At 41.1% G+C, this 12,873-nt stretch overlaps 1 protein-coding gene across 1 annotated transcript; it reads right to left on the bottom strand.

Annotated features, from left to right (window-relative positions):
- Window positions 1-523: 523 nt before the first annotated feature.
- On the bottom strand, window positions 524-12,589 carry gtpbp4 (GTP binding protein 4). Its single transcript, XM_031748997.2, has 17 exons — window positions 12,442-12,589; window positions 11,371-11,541; window positions 11,171-11,274; window positions 9,821-9,957; window positions 9,581-9,681; window positions 9,181-9,273; window positions 8,102-8,293; window positions 7,002-7,067; window positions 6,800-6,889; window positions 6,605-6,715; window positions 6,418-6,495; window positions 6,018-6,069; window positions 5,826-5,926; window positions 4,869-5,066; window positions 3,298-3,363; window positions 2,427-2,570; window positions 524-1,072 (listed from the first exon to the last, which is right to left on the bottom strand). The coding sequence occupies exons 1-17, from the start codon at window positions 12,487-12,489 to the stop codon at window positions 920-922; spliced, it is 1,905 nt and encodes a 634-aa protein (XP_031604857.1). The 5' UTR covers window positions 12,490-12,589; the 3' UTR covers window positions 524-919.
- Window positions 12,590-12,873: the final 284 nt, after the last annotated feature.

Raw genomic sequence — 12,873 nt, 5'->3', positions numbered from 1 at the left:
AAAAATAAAATAAAATAAAAATGTAACACAAAACAGTGTCAAAAAACAATTGTAGGAAAAGATGCAAAAAGGTCGTACAAAAGGATCAAAGAGAGAAAAACAACCGAAATGAGACAGCTACTACCAAAATGTGAACCATCACAACAAAAAGAGTTGAAAATTAACCATGAAATTCAACTAAAAAAAAAAAAGAAAAAAGAAGATTGGTAGGACTGTCCGTGTTTGTTATGAAAAAAATGAAACCAGGAACTAAAAAGGTTTGAAAAACGTGTTGGTGTGCGTATTTCACACAAGCAAGGAAAGTTATTAAAATGTGAAAGTAAGTTTGGACGTGACGTTGTTTTAGTGCAACAAAACTGCATGTTCGCTGCTGCAAAATTGGCACAACTGTTGCACAACTGAGACAATTATCACCAGTATTTTCAAATCAGGAATATAAACACACAATAAGGTTCATTCCTGTACCTGCACCTTGTCTCTTTAAGATAAAATCACTGCATAGAGAAAAATATGACACCTGAGATATTTTAGTTCCGATGTGTTTATTTGGCTCCCGTGTTAATATTTCTCAAGAAGAGACTATAAAGGAAGCATCATCATCACTTTATCCAAAGTAGAGCCACATACGAGCTGTAAGGCAAAAAGTTTTACTTTACTGATACTGCCAAGAAGAAACCTTCGGACACTGAATACAAATCAGCTTCACACATGAACTACTGCAGTAACACAGTAAGACATTAACCACAACAAAGTCTCTGCCATTCAATACAGTTATGTTTTCCTTACAGCTGAGCTTCACTTCCATGAGCAAATGCTTGAGCTGAAAATTGGTATTAATATAATCACTAATCATGTAAATGGTTCCCCAGCAATGGTGCCAGCAGAGTGTCCAGGTGTCAACAGTCCAGGAAAAGCAGTTTTATCTGCGATCTGTGGTGCCCGACTTCCTCTTCCCAGCCAGGAGGTGTTTGGGTTTGAGGTCAAACACGTGTCTGTCTGACTCTCCCTTCTTGCCCTGGCGGTTCATGTCTTTCTGGGATTTCTTCATCATCTTCTTCGTCTTCTTCACCATCTGACAAACAAACGAACAAAGCCAGCGGTCAGTTTACAGAACGAGGGATTCACTTCATGCATCTGTTACATTTTGAACCCCAGACCAGTTACTGCATTGATGCTTTTTAAGAGCTAAAAAATAAGAAATAAGGACAATGCTGAAATTGTATTTTTAACCTTTATAAATAAGCTGCAACTACTAGTAACATATAAAACTTGATAAATGCAGTAATTCCTGCACACGACAGTATGCAGTTTAAGTGAGTCAGACAAAACAAGGAATTCAAAGATAACTCTGATCAGATAGGCTACGTTCACACTGCAGGCGAAAGCGCATCAAATCCGATTTTTTCGCCCCTATGCGACCCGTATCCGATCTTGGTATGACAGTGTGAACGGCACAAATCCGATATTTTCAAATCCGATCTGGGTCACTTTCGTATGTGGTACTGAATCCGATACATATCCGATGTTTTAGAAAGCGACTGCTGTGTGAACGGTCATGTCGCATTAAATCCGTCTTTTACGTCACTGACACAAGACAGACGCCAATTATCAGCGCCGGAGAAGCGCCCGATAGGACATCGCGAACGATTTCCTACCATCCGGTGAAACTGTTGGGAAGACAACGTTGGAGAAATGTGAACATTTTATTTTTACTGTATTTTCTGCAGATTCTGACAGAAATCTGCAACTATCCTTTGAAGCACCGCTCCTCAAAAAACAGCAAAAAGGATCATTATTAGGTCATCTACATTATTATGTAAATAACAAAATAACTTAAAGCAAAAATCTGGAAACATAAAGTCCGAAGTCTTTATATTAAGGACTATCAGTCAAACAATACTGTTTGCTCTGGGTCTAAACAGAGCGAGTTCTGTGTGACATCTTCTTTTGCGCATGCGGGCCGCTTTGAGCGTTCACACTGGAGAGCGTTTGATGTCGCATTTTATGTGTAGTGTGAACAAGCAGACAAAAAAAATCGGATTTGATCAAAAAATCGGAATTGAGCATTAAGACCTGCAGTGTGAACGTAGCCTTATTTAGGGCTTCCACTGGTTTACTGACAGCACTGCAGTCAGCTCAGCCTAAAGTGACCCTCTGCACAAACACCACAAGGAAGATTAAACATCAGCGAGTAACATTTAGGATCACGTTTTTCTGTGCAGAAGGTAACTGGATTAAAGGTAAGGTGGAAAAGCCTCTTCAGTTATTTCAGTATTGGCCAATTTGTGATTAATTAAGTGTGAAACAACTAATGTTTACAGATCTCTGATGTGAGGTAGCTCATCTCTTCATAAACCTAAAAGACTAAGCGAGTTGATCACAGAGCAGATTTTAGTTAAAAGCTGAGCAAAGCCACGGCCTCCTACCTTTGCATCTCGTAAACCAGACTGGTCTCGGGGTGGACGGGAGGCACTCTGGCTGCGGGTTCGGGAGGTCGGAGGGGCCGAAGCTTCACGCTTACGTTTCTTAGCGACGCTGCGGGAGCGTCTGGCCTGCTGCGCGTAGTGGCTCTGAAAGGACACGACAGGAAACACTTAGACACACACGTCTCCAAAGATTCACTCATCAAGAACCAGTACAAACAACAAGAGCACGAGACAACATCAACACCGCCAACCCCGAAGAAACACATAACCAGGCAAACATGAATGAGTTTACAAACACTTCAATAATAAAAATAAAACAAGTGAATCACAAAACAACCAAACTAATTAAAGAAAATCTAAATAAAAGGACATATATTTAACTAAATAAAGTTAGTTCATTAAACAAATTAAATGAAAACACCCCAAAGAAGATCATACTGAAACAAACGTTTCGCTGTAATTATTCAAAAAATCCTTTATATTAAAAGTCCAACAGTCCACACACCAAACCCAGCAAGATTTTATTCTTTATTATTAGCAATAAACAAAATAATATAAAAACTTTGCCTCATTCCATGCCCAAGAAGTTTGACAACCTTTTACTATTAAACCACAATCTTGAGAAGTCATAAAATCCCAGTAAACTGAAAATCTGAGACTCTCCACAGAAAGACGATGCTCTGACATAATCAGCTTCTAAAAATCTTTCTTTCATTTGCTTTGAGAGTCTTCATGTTTGTAACTTTAAAAAAAGAGGCAACACCTCAATGTTATTTGTTACCGTGGGCACCATTGTAATTATAACGTAATATCATTATCATTAATTCAGTTACATACATCCTGTAGGCACTGATTTAAAATCAGAACTTACATCGTCCTTGTCGTCCATGTCCAGACCGAGGTTACCCATCTCCTTCTCGAGCCGCTTCCTCTCAACCTGAACATATCAGAATAAACACATTCATGAGCTCAGACGTCAGCGTGAGTGAAACGTGGGCTCAAAAGACAAAAGACAGACAGTCAAAGAACTAAATTAGGGCTGTTCGATATAACGATATATATCGGATGACGATAGAAAAACGTCTATCGTTTCATTTTACGCTATCGTTTGTTTCGTGGTGTCGCAAAATAAACTGTTTACGGCAATATTTTTTCATCATTTTGATGGTCACTGTAGTGGCTATATTAATTTCTTAAAGTTCTCTCTTTCTCTTATATTTAATATAACCACACTACGGACGGACAAGCGCTTGTTTTTTATGCGTTGTCGTTAGCAACAACGACGGTAAAACCACGGCATGTCCGCTTGTTTATTTTCCACATAAACCTTTCACAATAAAGCTCAAGATCCTGTTGAGACTTTTCAAAATAAAACGAGTCACGTGAAAGATGCAGAGTATTTACGGATGAGAAGCAAAAAAGAGCCGCCAGGTACTAAAAAATAAACCTTAGACTCAAACGTTAGAACAGACTTTTCTCCGCAGCACGATACTCACAAAGAAAATGGCGGCCGCTACAACTTACGTCTAAAAATGTATAGTTCCATGCATCAGTTAAAACACTCGACTCCAGGTACACGACGCCCAGCTGGAAACACTTCACCCAAGTCGAGATGCCCGAGATTCACAGAATTTACAGGAAATGTTACATTTTTGTAATTTATATCGTTATATCGACGATAGATGTCTTAATATCGGGATATGAGATTTTGGTCATATCGCACAGCCCTAAACTAAATGGAGTCACCGGCTTGAAGCTTGACGGAGTAACTCTGGGTAAAAATCTCCACTAGGTGGAGCCTTCAAAATTTGTCCTGCGTCCTGAAAGCGGTCCTTTTCTTTTTTTCTTAAATCTGGCTAAATCACCATGGTAACTGATGATGAGCACATAACCTGGTTTCCATGAATGCCACGTTTCCACTGATTCTTTTTTCCACTGATGTTTTGAGTGCAGTGTCAATTACTGAGGGAATATGTTTTGTACATGCCAGTTTTTAAGCCGCACCTCACTAAAACCAATGAATTAAACCCAGCTATAAGGATCCAGCAGTTCACCCTGTGTGTCACGTTGTCTCTACATATATTCAGCCGACGATATGACGTCTTTATACTTGCTGGAAGTGCAGCTAATTTTCCATGTTTGAAAAACAGGAATAGCAACCAGCAGAGGTGAGGTGATGAGCAGGAACGCATTCATAATTCTTTCACCTATTTGTCAGCACTTGATACAGTTTAAGCTCTCTGATGTTTGTTGACACCAAAGACTGAAATTAAATACCAACAAATATTAAAGAATAGGGGAAAAATCTGCTATGTTGGCATATATTTTTATCATGTTTGGAACAATCAATATAAAGTATTTGAAGGCAGCTGTACTTAAATTCGACCCACATCTCAACTCCAGCAAAGTGACAGTGATTAGCTTAAACTGAGCACTGCTCACCTTGGTGGCAGTCCTGGGCATGCGAGGTCCATGCACATCCTTTTCTTTCGACTCCAGGACCTTGAGCTGCTTCTTTTCGCGGATCTGTTCGGCGAGAATGCGGATCTCTTGCATCTCCTCGTCCTCACTCTCTTCGTCAGAATCGTACTCCCCGGCTCGCTCCTTCAGCTCCTCCTCCTTCTCCAGCTCCTCCAGTTTCTGTGAGGGCCGAGAGAAAAACAAACACGCATTTAGAGGACAGAGTTTAGAGGGCAGAAACACATTTGACAAATGCCTTTTTCCTCTTTTTCTCCATTAAGCCTTTCTGAGAGCATCCTGGAGATAAATGAACTACATTCATGCTGAAGGCCTCAGTGGTTCAGCTGTTATCATTAAAAGCGCAGAATAGGTTAGATTTCTTTAGCTGTTCACATTATTTTCTACATTTTGGAATATCAGTGTGGTCATAAACAACGGCACGAGTAGCCCAGGTATACAGAAGTAAATACAGAGGTATGCATTACAGTTATAGAGATTAGTGTCCTCTGCTCAGCTTTACTCGTGTAGCAGATAACAAAAGCACAGAGGAACCGTAGATGACAGTAAAACGCACTTACACTACACAGAAATGAACCCAGTCACTGTTAATCATAAAGGATCTTGTGGTTTTCATTGTTTAACAGTTTTTGCCCTTTGTTTCTTGGCATAGCGGAAGGACCAGTTAAGGGAAGTAGGTTTCCCCAGATTAATCTGGAGGCTGTTAGATTTTTAATGTGAACTTCTCCTTTGTGGAAGAACACACGAACAGCTGTAAACAGCAGGTAACCACAGCCGTTCATTTTATACTACGCTCTAGCCTGCTCAGAGGACGCGTTCACAGTCGGTGTCCTCGTTTGCACACAGATGTCTGCAGAATCTCAGCAACGTGAACCCTTGCAGGCCTTCGTGCACATGCAGACGTGAAAAGCAGACGCTCACCTTCATGATGCCGGGATCAATGAAATCTGCGATGTTGTGGCCCTCCCACACTTCAGGAATCTTATCACGCTTCTCATCCTCATTCATTAGATCCCAGTATTCTTAAAAAGACAAAAAAAAAAGAACAGCAGTGAAAAAATGGTCTGAAATGTCACAGCAGCAGCTCTGTTATTGAAGGGAAGCGCTTCTTACTCTGAAGGTCCAGAATGTAGTCATCACCCAGCTCCAGCTCCAGATCTCTCTCCTGTAAGAAGAAGAGTAAACATTTATTTTACAAACAGCCGCACAGAGAATTAAACTCAGCAGAGGGAGAAAAACTCAAATTATTACTCACTTTTTGCTATTTAGAGTCAAACTCATGAATTCAAAGCAGGGCTTACATTATCAGATAATCAAAATACAAATACAAAATACACGAGTAGTGAAATTAGTTGAGTAAGAAAGATTATTGCCTCCAGGTTCTGTAAAGTAAGATAAATATACAATGAAATTAAAGTAAAGAGCTTAAGTAATTATACTTAGTTACTTTACACGTCTGATCAAATGCTTGCTGTCTCTTTTGCTATAAGCCTGAAGTTCCCACCACACCTACCAGCTTGCGTTTGGGTGCGTCCACCTCCATCGCTTTCCTGCGCACCATGGCTCCCTCCGGGATGAACGGAGGCCTCTCCTGAAAACATGAACAGATTTCAACTTTAACAAATGTAAGAAAAAAAGCAAAAGTAACGAGTTAAACAGCTTTAAACTGTTTAAGAGTGCCATTCAAGAGTTTGACTGACCTTCTCATCCCTCTTGGCGGGCATGGCCAGGTGCAGCCGGTTGAGAACATCGTGGACCTTCTTGCCCTTCATCTTGGTGTTGACGCGATGAGCGAGGAGCTGGTCGCACGCCTGAAAGAAAGATGGCAGCCACGGTGAGATCAAATGCTCGACACGCTCCGGGACCAGAGCGAGCCCGAGTCGGCCATTTCTCACCTCGGTTTTAACCTGCATGACGCCCTCCTCTGTCAGGGTGCTGGTCTCGATGACGGGGATTCCCTCTGCAGACAGGTCTGCAAAGATTTTCTGACAACAAAGAGGAAATTCAACGTGTTAAACATGAAGGATGTCTCTACTGTCTGATAAACACATCCTGCACATTCCAGTCTTTGAGATGTGTAACCTGTAAACCACCCACCTGGTTCTCCTCAGACAGCTCGCTGATCTTCTTCACGTCACATTTGTTTGCCACAATGATGAGAGGCTGCGGGGTAAAGAAACAATCACCAACAGTGTGAGTGCTAAAAATCTTTTAAAGTCAATTAAACCTGAAAACAAAAGTCCCACCTGACCCCCTCAAGATCAGATGTTCTTTTTTATACAGTAACTTTAGCATATTTGAGCCTCGAGAAATTTTAACTTGATACTAGGAAATGTTCCAGCGCTAGATGTCCTCAAAGTAAATAAGGGTAGGTCAAATTTGGCGCTTTTAAAATATGTGGGATTTTTTCCAGCATAAGTACAAGAGCTGTCCTACATTCAAAAACATGTTTAAACAACCAAAATCTTTGTAAATTCACCCAAAGTGTCTCTTAGCAAAGTCTCACTTCACTGATTTTTCAACTTGGGACAGTTTTCTTCTGGCATACGACGGCACAGGCCTTTTACACACTTCACTAAACACAATCAGGAGACTGACGCTTGTGTTTACTGCTGGCTCATACTCAGACCCTCCACTGATCCTGAAACTCTCTGTATTCAAGAAGGAAAACTTATCTACACCAATAATATTTCTCCATTTCACCACCATCATCGTAGGTGCTAATATGAACTGAGCGACCCATCCAGGCTGTACCCCTGTGAGGAGCTTTCACATGCCATCCCAAACATGTGATGCCACACTCTAAAGTTTACCCAAAATGCAATTTATCTAAGTTTTTATCTGATGATTATCAGAAATCAGATTTTTTTCATTTTAAAATAGTGTGTAAAATTGATTTGGTTGCAGTTTTTAAAACAGCTTAAATCTCTTTTTTTCAGCCCTGAAAGTGTTTGTGGTTATCCCCTGTGTTTATAAAGTCACCAACAATGATCAGCTGAATTAAGAGATACAAATATTCGACCCATCCCTGCTTACTAACTCACAAAATATTCATAGTATGGAGGACATTTTTTTGCGTGACTGCTTAGACTAAGGTTCTTGTAGATAACGAATCAGCTGATTTTGAGGGGGTCCAGTGCTTGAATCTTCAGGGACTGACTCATCTGCAGAACAGATACGATATGCTGCCGTCTGACCTTGTTGGCGAACAGGGGTCGGATGCTGTTGAAGAGCTCCAGCTGTTCCTGCAGGGTGTGACCGCACTGCTCAGAAACGTCCATGACGTAAAGAACCGCCGCCCTGAGGTGAGCCAGAGCCGTGATGGCTTGCATCTCGATGGTGTTCCTCTCCTCCAGAGGGTGGTCAAGGATACCGGGGGTATCCACCACCTACACACAAACACACAGTTAGCATGTGAATAACAACAGGAGGTCGTAGCTTACTAAAATGGACAGTTTTAGGGGAAAACACAACTCCCACTCCTCCTTTAGAGTGAGGGGAAAGCCTACGCTAGATTTATCAGGATGCATTTGAAGATGTTTCGTTTGAGTTTAAGTGAACTCTGTTAGGGAAACTGCTTTTAAACCTGAGACAAAACATTGTGGCCATTTTTGTTTTCCCTCAAAATCCAGGCAAAAAAAAAATAAGAAACTCCTGAAGTCCTGAATGCCCTTCCTGCAGGAGTCAAGTTGATTTTCACAAGATTTCCAAAACTATAACCTAAAACAGAGAAAACTAAATGCTGATTTCTACCATGTTTGTTTCTCCTGAGATGGCGTGGTCTCGTGAAGTTGTCCAGACTCTCAGCCAACTTTAAGCACATACATTGTATCATTTACTACAAGCAAACGATCGCAATAATGATCGTAAGAGAAACATCAACAGCAGCTTCCATATTAATTAAACATAAACAGGAGAAACTTCAGCAGCTCTGCAGGTACAGAGTTAACATCACCAATCCCATGTTTAGTTAGAATATCAGTACAAAAGCTGCTCTATTCTGCCTCCACTTTGCTTATGAGGGGCAGCCTATCAGATGACAGCTGGCTTAAAGGAAGGGAAATCAGGATAAACTGGCTTGTTTCGGTGAGTGGATGAACTCAACCATGCAAAGCCACTCAAAGTGAATCCAAGAAAACAATACGTACTTCGCAACGAGTGCAAAGCTTTCCTTTTAAACCTCATTTTCACATGCTTTACGTCCACTGTCCTGGAGTTCATTTTTACCAATGAGACGATAACTGCAGTAAAACTCAGGCGAGCAGGATCATCTCACCTGCCAGCGGAGGTATCTGTAGTCCATGTGACCCACAAACAGAGACTTGGTGGTGAAAGCGTACGGCTGGACGTCAACATCGGCTCTGGTCACCTGACAGGGAAGAAACCAGTTACACTGTTAGCTACACTGAAAGCAGGCAGATGGAGGTGACTTAGTGACTGCAATCACTGTTCAGTACAAACAGAAAAAGAAACACTAGGTTATAATAATTTAGGATTAGGATTCAACTTTATTGTCATTACACATGTATAAATTCAGGGTAATGAAATACAGTCTGAGTCTAATCAGAAGTGCAAGCGCAGTAAGTGCAATAATTTAAGAGTTTAATCAGAATCTTGCTCGTAAAGTTGGTTCAGAGTGGAAATCAATAATCGTGATAAACGTGTCTGGGATTTACCTTGTTGATGAAACTGGACTTGCCCACGTTGGGGTAACCGCACAGAAGCAGGGTCCTCGTGTTTGGGTCGATGCTTGGCAAACGGGACAGATGCTGACGCACTGAAAGATGAGTAAGGGTTACGTATGAAGACAGGAGAAACAGACTGAACTACTCAAACCTCTCAGCTAAAAGGAAAAGTACGACTTTGGACAGATTCAGCTTCTCAATCACAGCCTAAACTCTCCTCCTCCTCCTCACCTTGCTCCAGGTACTCCAGGCTGGATTTCTGCCGTTTCAGGATGGTGCACATACGCCCGAGAGCCGCTCGCTTCAGCTGCTTACACCGATACAGAGAGTCTCCATACTTCATCAGGCGCACATAGTCTTTGGCAACACTGAAAGAACAAAAGATGCCTCTTCACTCCTTTGTTATAGGAGAGTAAGTCTAGACCAGCGTTGGGGTCGTTACTCAGAAAAGTAATGTAGTACAAGTCACTTTTTTTGAAGTAATGCATAAAATTACTTGATTATCCTCAGGAGAAACTGATTCATTACACTACTTGTTGCATTACTTTGAAACACTGTCACACAGTTTTACTTAACAATATAAACCTTATGAGGACACACAGGAGACGTGTGTGATCATGTTACAGTTTTAATTTTAACACTAAGCTCACAGCAAAGTTGAAAACCAGCCCAAAGAGAAGCACGTAACAGCGATCAACACATTCGACAGTAGAAATATGTACAGGTAGAACGTTAAGTCCTGCTGCTGCACTGCAGGTCTGATTACGCTCAGCTTCAGGTTCTTCGCATTTTGTTTGCATGCTGTCTTGCAGATGCTTGCAAGGACCTGACATCCTGTTAGCAGCGGCAGACAGTTGCTTATGTTTGCACTCTGCCATCATCCTCTTGTTCTTTGTGCAATAAAAAATAAATTATGTTCACAAGTCAGAGCTCTAGACCGGAAGAAAAATACTGACAACTGCCGGTGCTTACATGTGATTGAAGTAACACACTGATGTAACTAGGGCTGCACAATTAATCTAATGTAGAGGCACTGGCAATAGAACGCAAAGCAAAAGCATAACAAGCGCCCCATAAATCAGTGCCTGTGCCTGCAGGAGCCAATCACAGCTGTTCTGTAGCTTGAAGTTTCTGAAGGTGTAATATAAATGCATGAAAAACAATGCAGTGGTTGCTAATCTGAATGGTCTAATGCAAACTCGGACATTCAAAAAAGTAGCCCTATTGAGCGCATCAGCATACCCACCAAGCTCACATAAATGCACTGAAACCAGACTCTCATTCTCAAGGTAAGCCTCCAATAAATAAACCGAGTAACAAAGTCTTTAAGAAAATGGTCAGCATACTGGACACATGATATCTTATCGCCTCGCACAAATATTTTTCCAAGGTTCCAAAACATGCACTGTATGCAAACACCACAGAAGATGTCAAAGCTTTACATCCATCAACTCATCTAGCAAACAGAGTGAGAGGCTTTTGATTCAGATTTGTACATCAGGAGGAACGAAGCAGAGCATGGATCTGAAAGCAGTGTTCACAGCACAACAATAACCAGCAATAGATTTTAGATAAACTTACTTGTCAATCAGATTCTTGGCAATGTTTAACTGTCCTAAGGCCAACTTGTAATGATCTTTGTCATACAAGACGTTCATTAGATCAGCATAGAAAGGGTGGATGTCCTGAGGAGACGGAAAACATCACGTAACATTAAGCATCATACGAGTTTGACCAGATATTTAAATGAAAGGAGTCTCTTTCAAAGTTTCTTCTCTTACGTCGAGCTTGGGGAAGTCGGTGAGGATCTGCGTGAGGCGGTCATGGTAGTTCTGTTGGGTGAACTTCACCTTTCGCATGTAAAAGTGTCGGATACGGTGAATCTGGTAATGTTTGTGTACCACCGTGGGTGTCTTCCTTTGGGTTTTGGATAAAGTGACATCGATGAAATCCTGCACAGATTTAAACAGGGTAAAGGTCAGCCACAGATCACCACAAACAAACAAATCAATACAACATCATCAGAAAAACTGTGTTTATTTTTGGGCTCTAGTGTCTTTAATTATTTGGCTATTTGAGGTTATATTTATCGATACTTGACTCGTTACATTACGTACAAGAAAATTCAATTTTCCTGTAATTCAGCCCATAAAACCTCATATAATCGGTTTTCCTAGAATCCAGCCAGACATCCCTGAGAAACCAATCAGTTTAATGTTTACTCGCTACCGGCCAAGTCAAGCAGCTTATAACACAATTTTATATGACGCTTACCACCAATTATAGTGTTTTTTAAAGTTCGGCATACAAGTTATATAGAAAAAACTGTTTGAGGAAAGAAGGCAGAGTCTTTCATGACGTTGTTCTCATAGTAGGCCGCCACAACGTGGTGTTTAAAAGGACTGACACCACTGCAGCCACACGAGAGTCATTAGGCCTGTTTTCATCGAGGTTATGAGAGCATCTTATACCTGCCGAAGTGAGTAACAGTGTCTCTGCTCACAGGAAACAGAAACGTATGAAACAAACAGCCTTAGACTTATACAGAGGTGAGAAAACACACATACGTGCACTTCCAGATTTGTGAATGTAGTTCTGAAAGCGAAAATTAGAGCTACCACCGGCTAAGACAGACTATTACTGGCTGTTTATTTACATATAATGACATGTCAGACTCAGTGTAGCAGTTTTCTGTCTTAAGTTTGCTTTTCTGAAACATGCTGCGCTCTCGTCAGCCCAGTACGGCACGTGTTTTCTTTTCCACCATCTTTTATCTCCTGCCATTTCCCACGGCGAGTCGGACCGAACCTCAGCCCCTTTAAAACGCGATGTTAGCTAAAGGTAAAACTTACCTTGGCGGTGGGAACCACCATAATCTTCTTGAAATTATAAAGTGCCATTTTGTCGGGACACGTTGTGGTCCGCTGACGGCACGGGGAAAGAAAGCCCGGAGTTCCGCTACAGCCGGAAAAGACTCGGAAAACAGTTTGTGTGTGTTTTTTGGACACCGCCCCCTGGCGTCCGGACACAGACACAACAAAAACAGACACAACCACAAGAAATCCAAATCATCAAAAGCAAAAATACTGATTTTATTGAATTATTTACATTTATTCAAGAGACACAAAAACTTAACAACTTTTTTCAATAACATTTTATCTTATCTATCTGTGTGAGTATGAGATACATAAAAACAACTTAAATATACACATGCACATGTAGGAGTGTATTTATTTATATGTGAGTGTGTGCATTTATTTACATGCATACTTCACAATGTACTT

Source organism: Oreochromis aureus, linkage group 18 (assembly GCF_013358895.1).
Source record: "Oreochromis aureus strain Israel breed Guangdong linkage group 18, ZZ_aureus, whole genome shotgun sequence".
NCBI classification, from domain to species: Eukaryota; Metazoa; Chordata; class Actinopteri; order Cichliformes; family Cichlidae; genus Oreochromis; species Oreochromis aureus.
Note: the sequence above shows the minus strand (reverse complement) of the source record. Positions and strands in the feature narration are given on the sequence as shown.

Coding starts and splice junctions, on each gene's coding strand:
- gtpbp4 (XM_031748997.2), bottom strand. CDS start 12,489: ATGGCACTTTATAATTTCAAGAAGATTATGGTGGTTCCCACCGCCAAG. Junction 11,542..12,441: donor TGGTGGTTCCCACCGCCAAG/GTAAGTTTTACC, acceptor AAATCTGTGCAG/GATTTCATCGATGTCACTTT. Junction 7,068..8,101: donor GACCCCTGTTCGCCAACAAG/GTCAGACGGCAG, acceptor TTTACCCCGCAG/CCTCTCATCATTGTGGCAAA.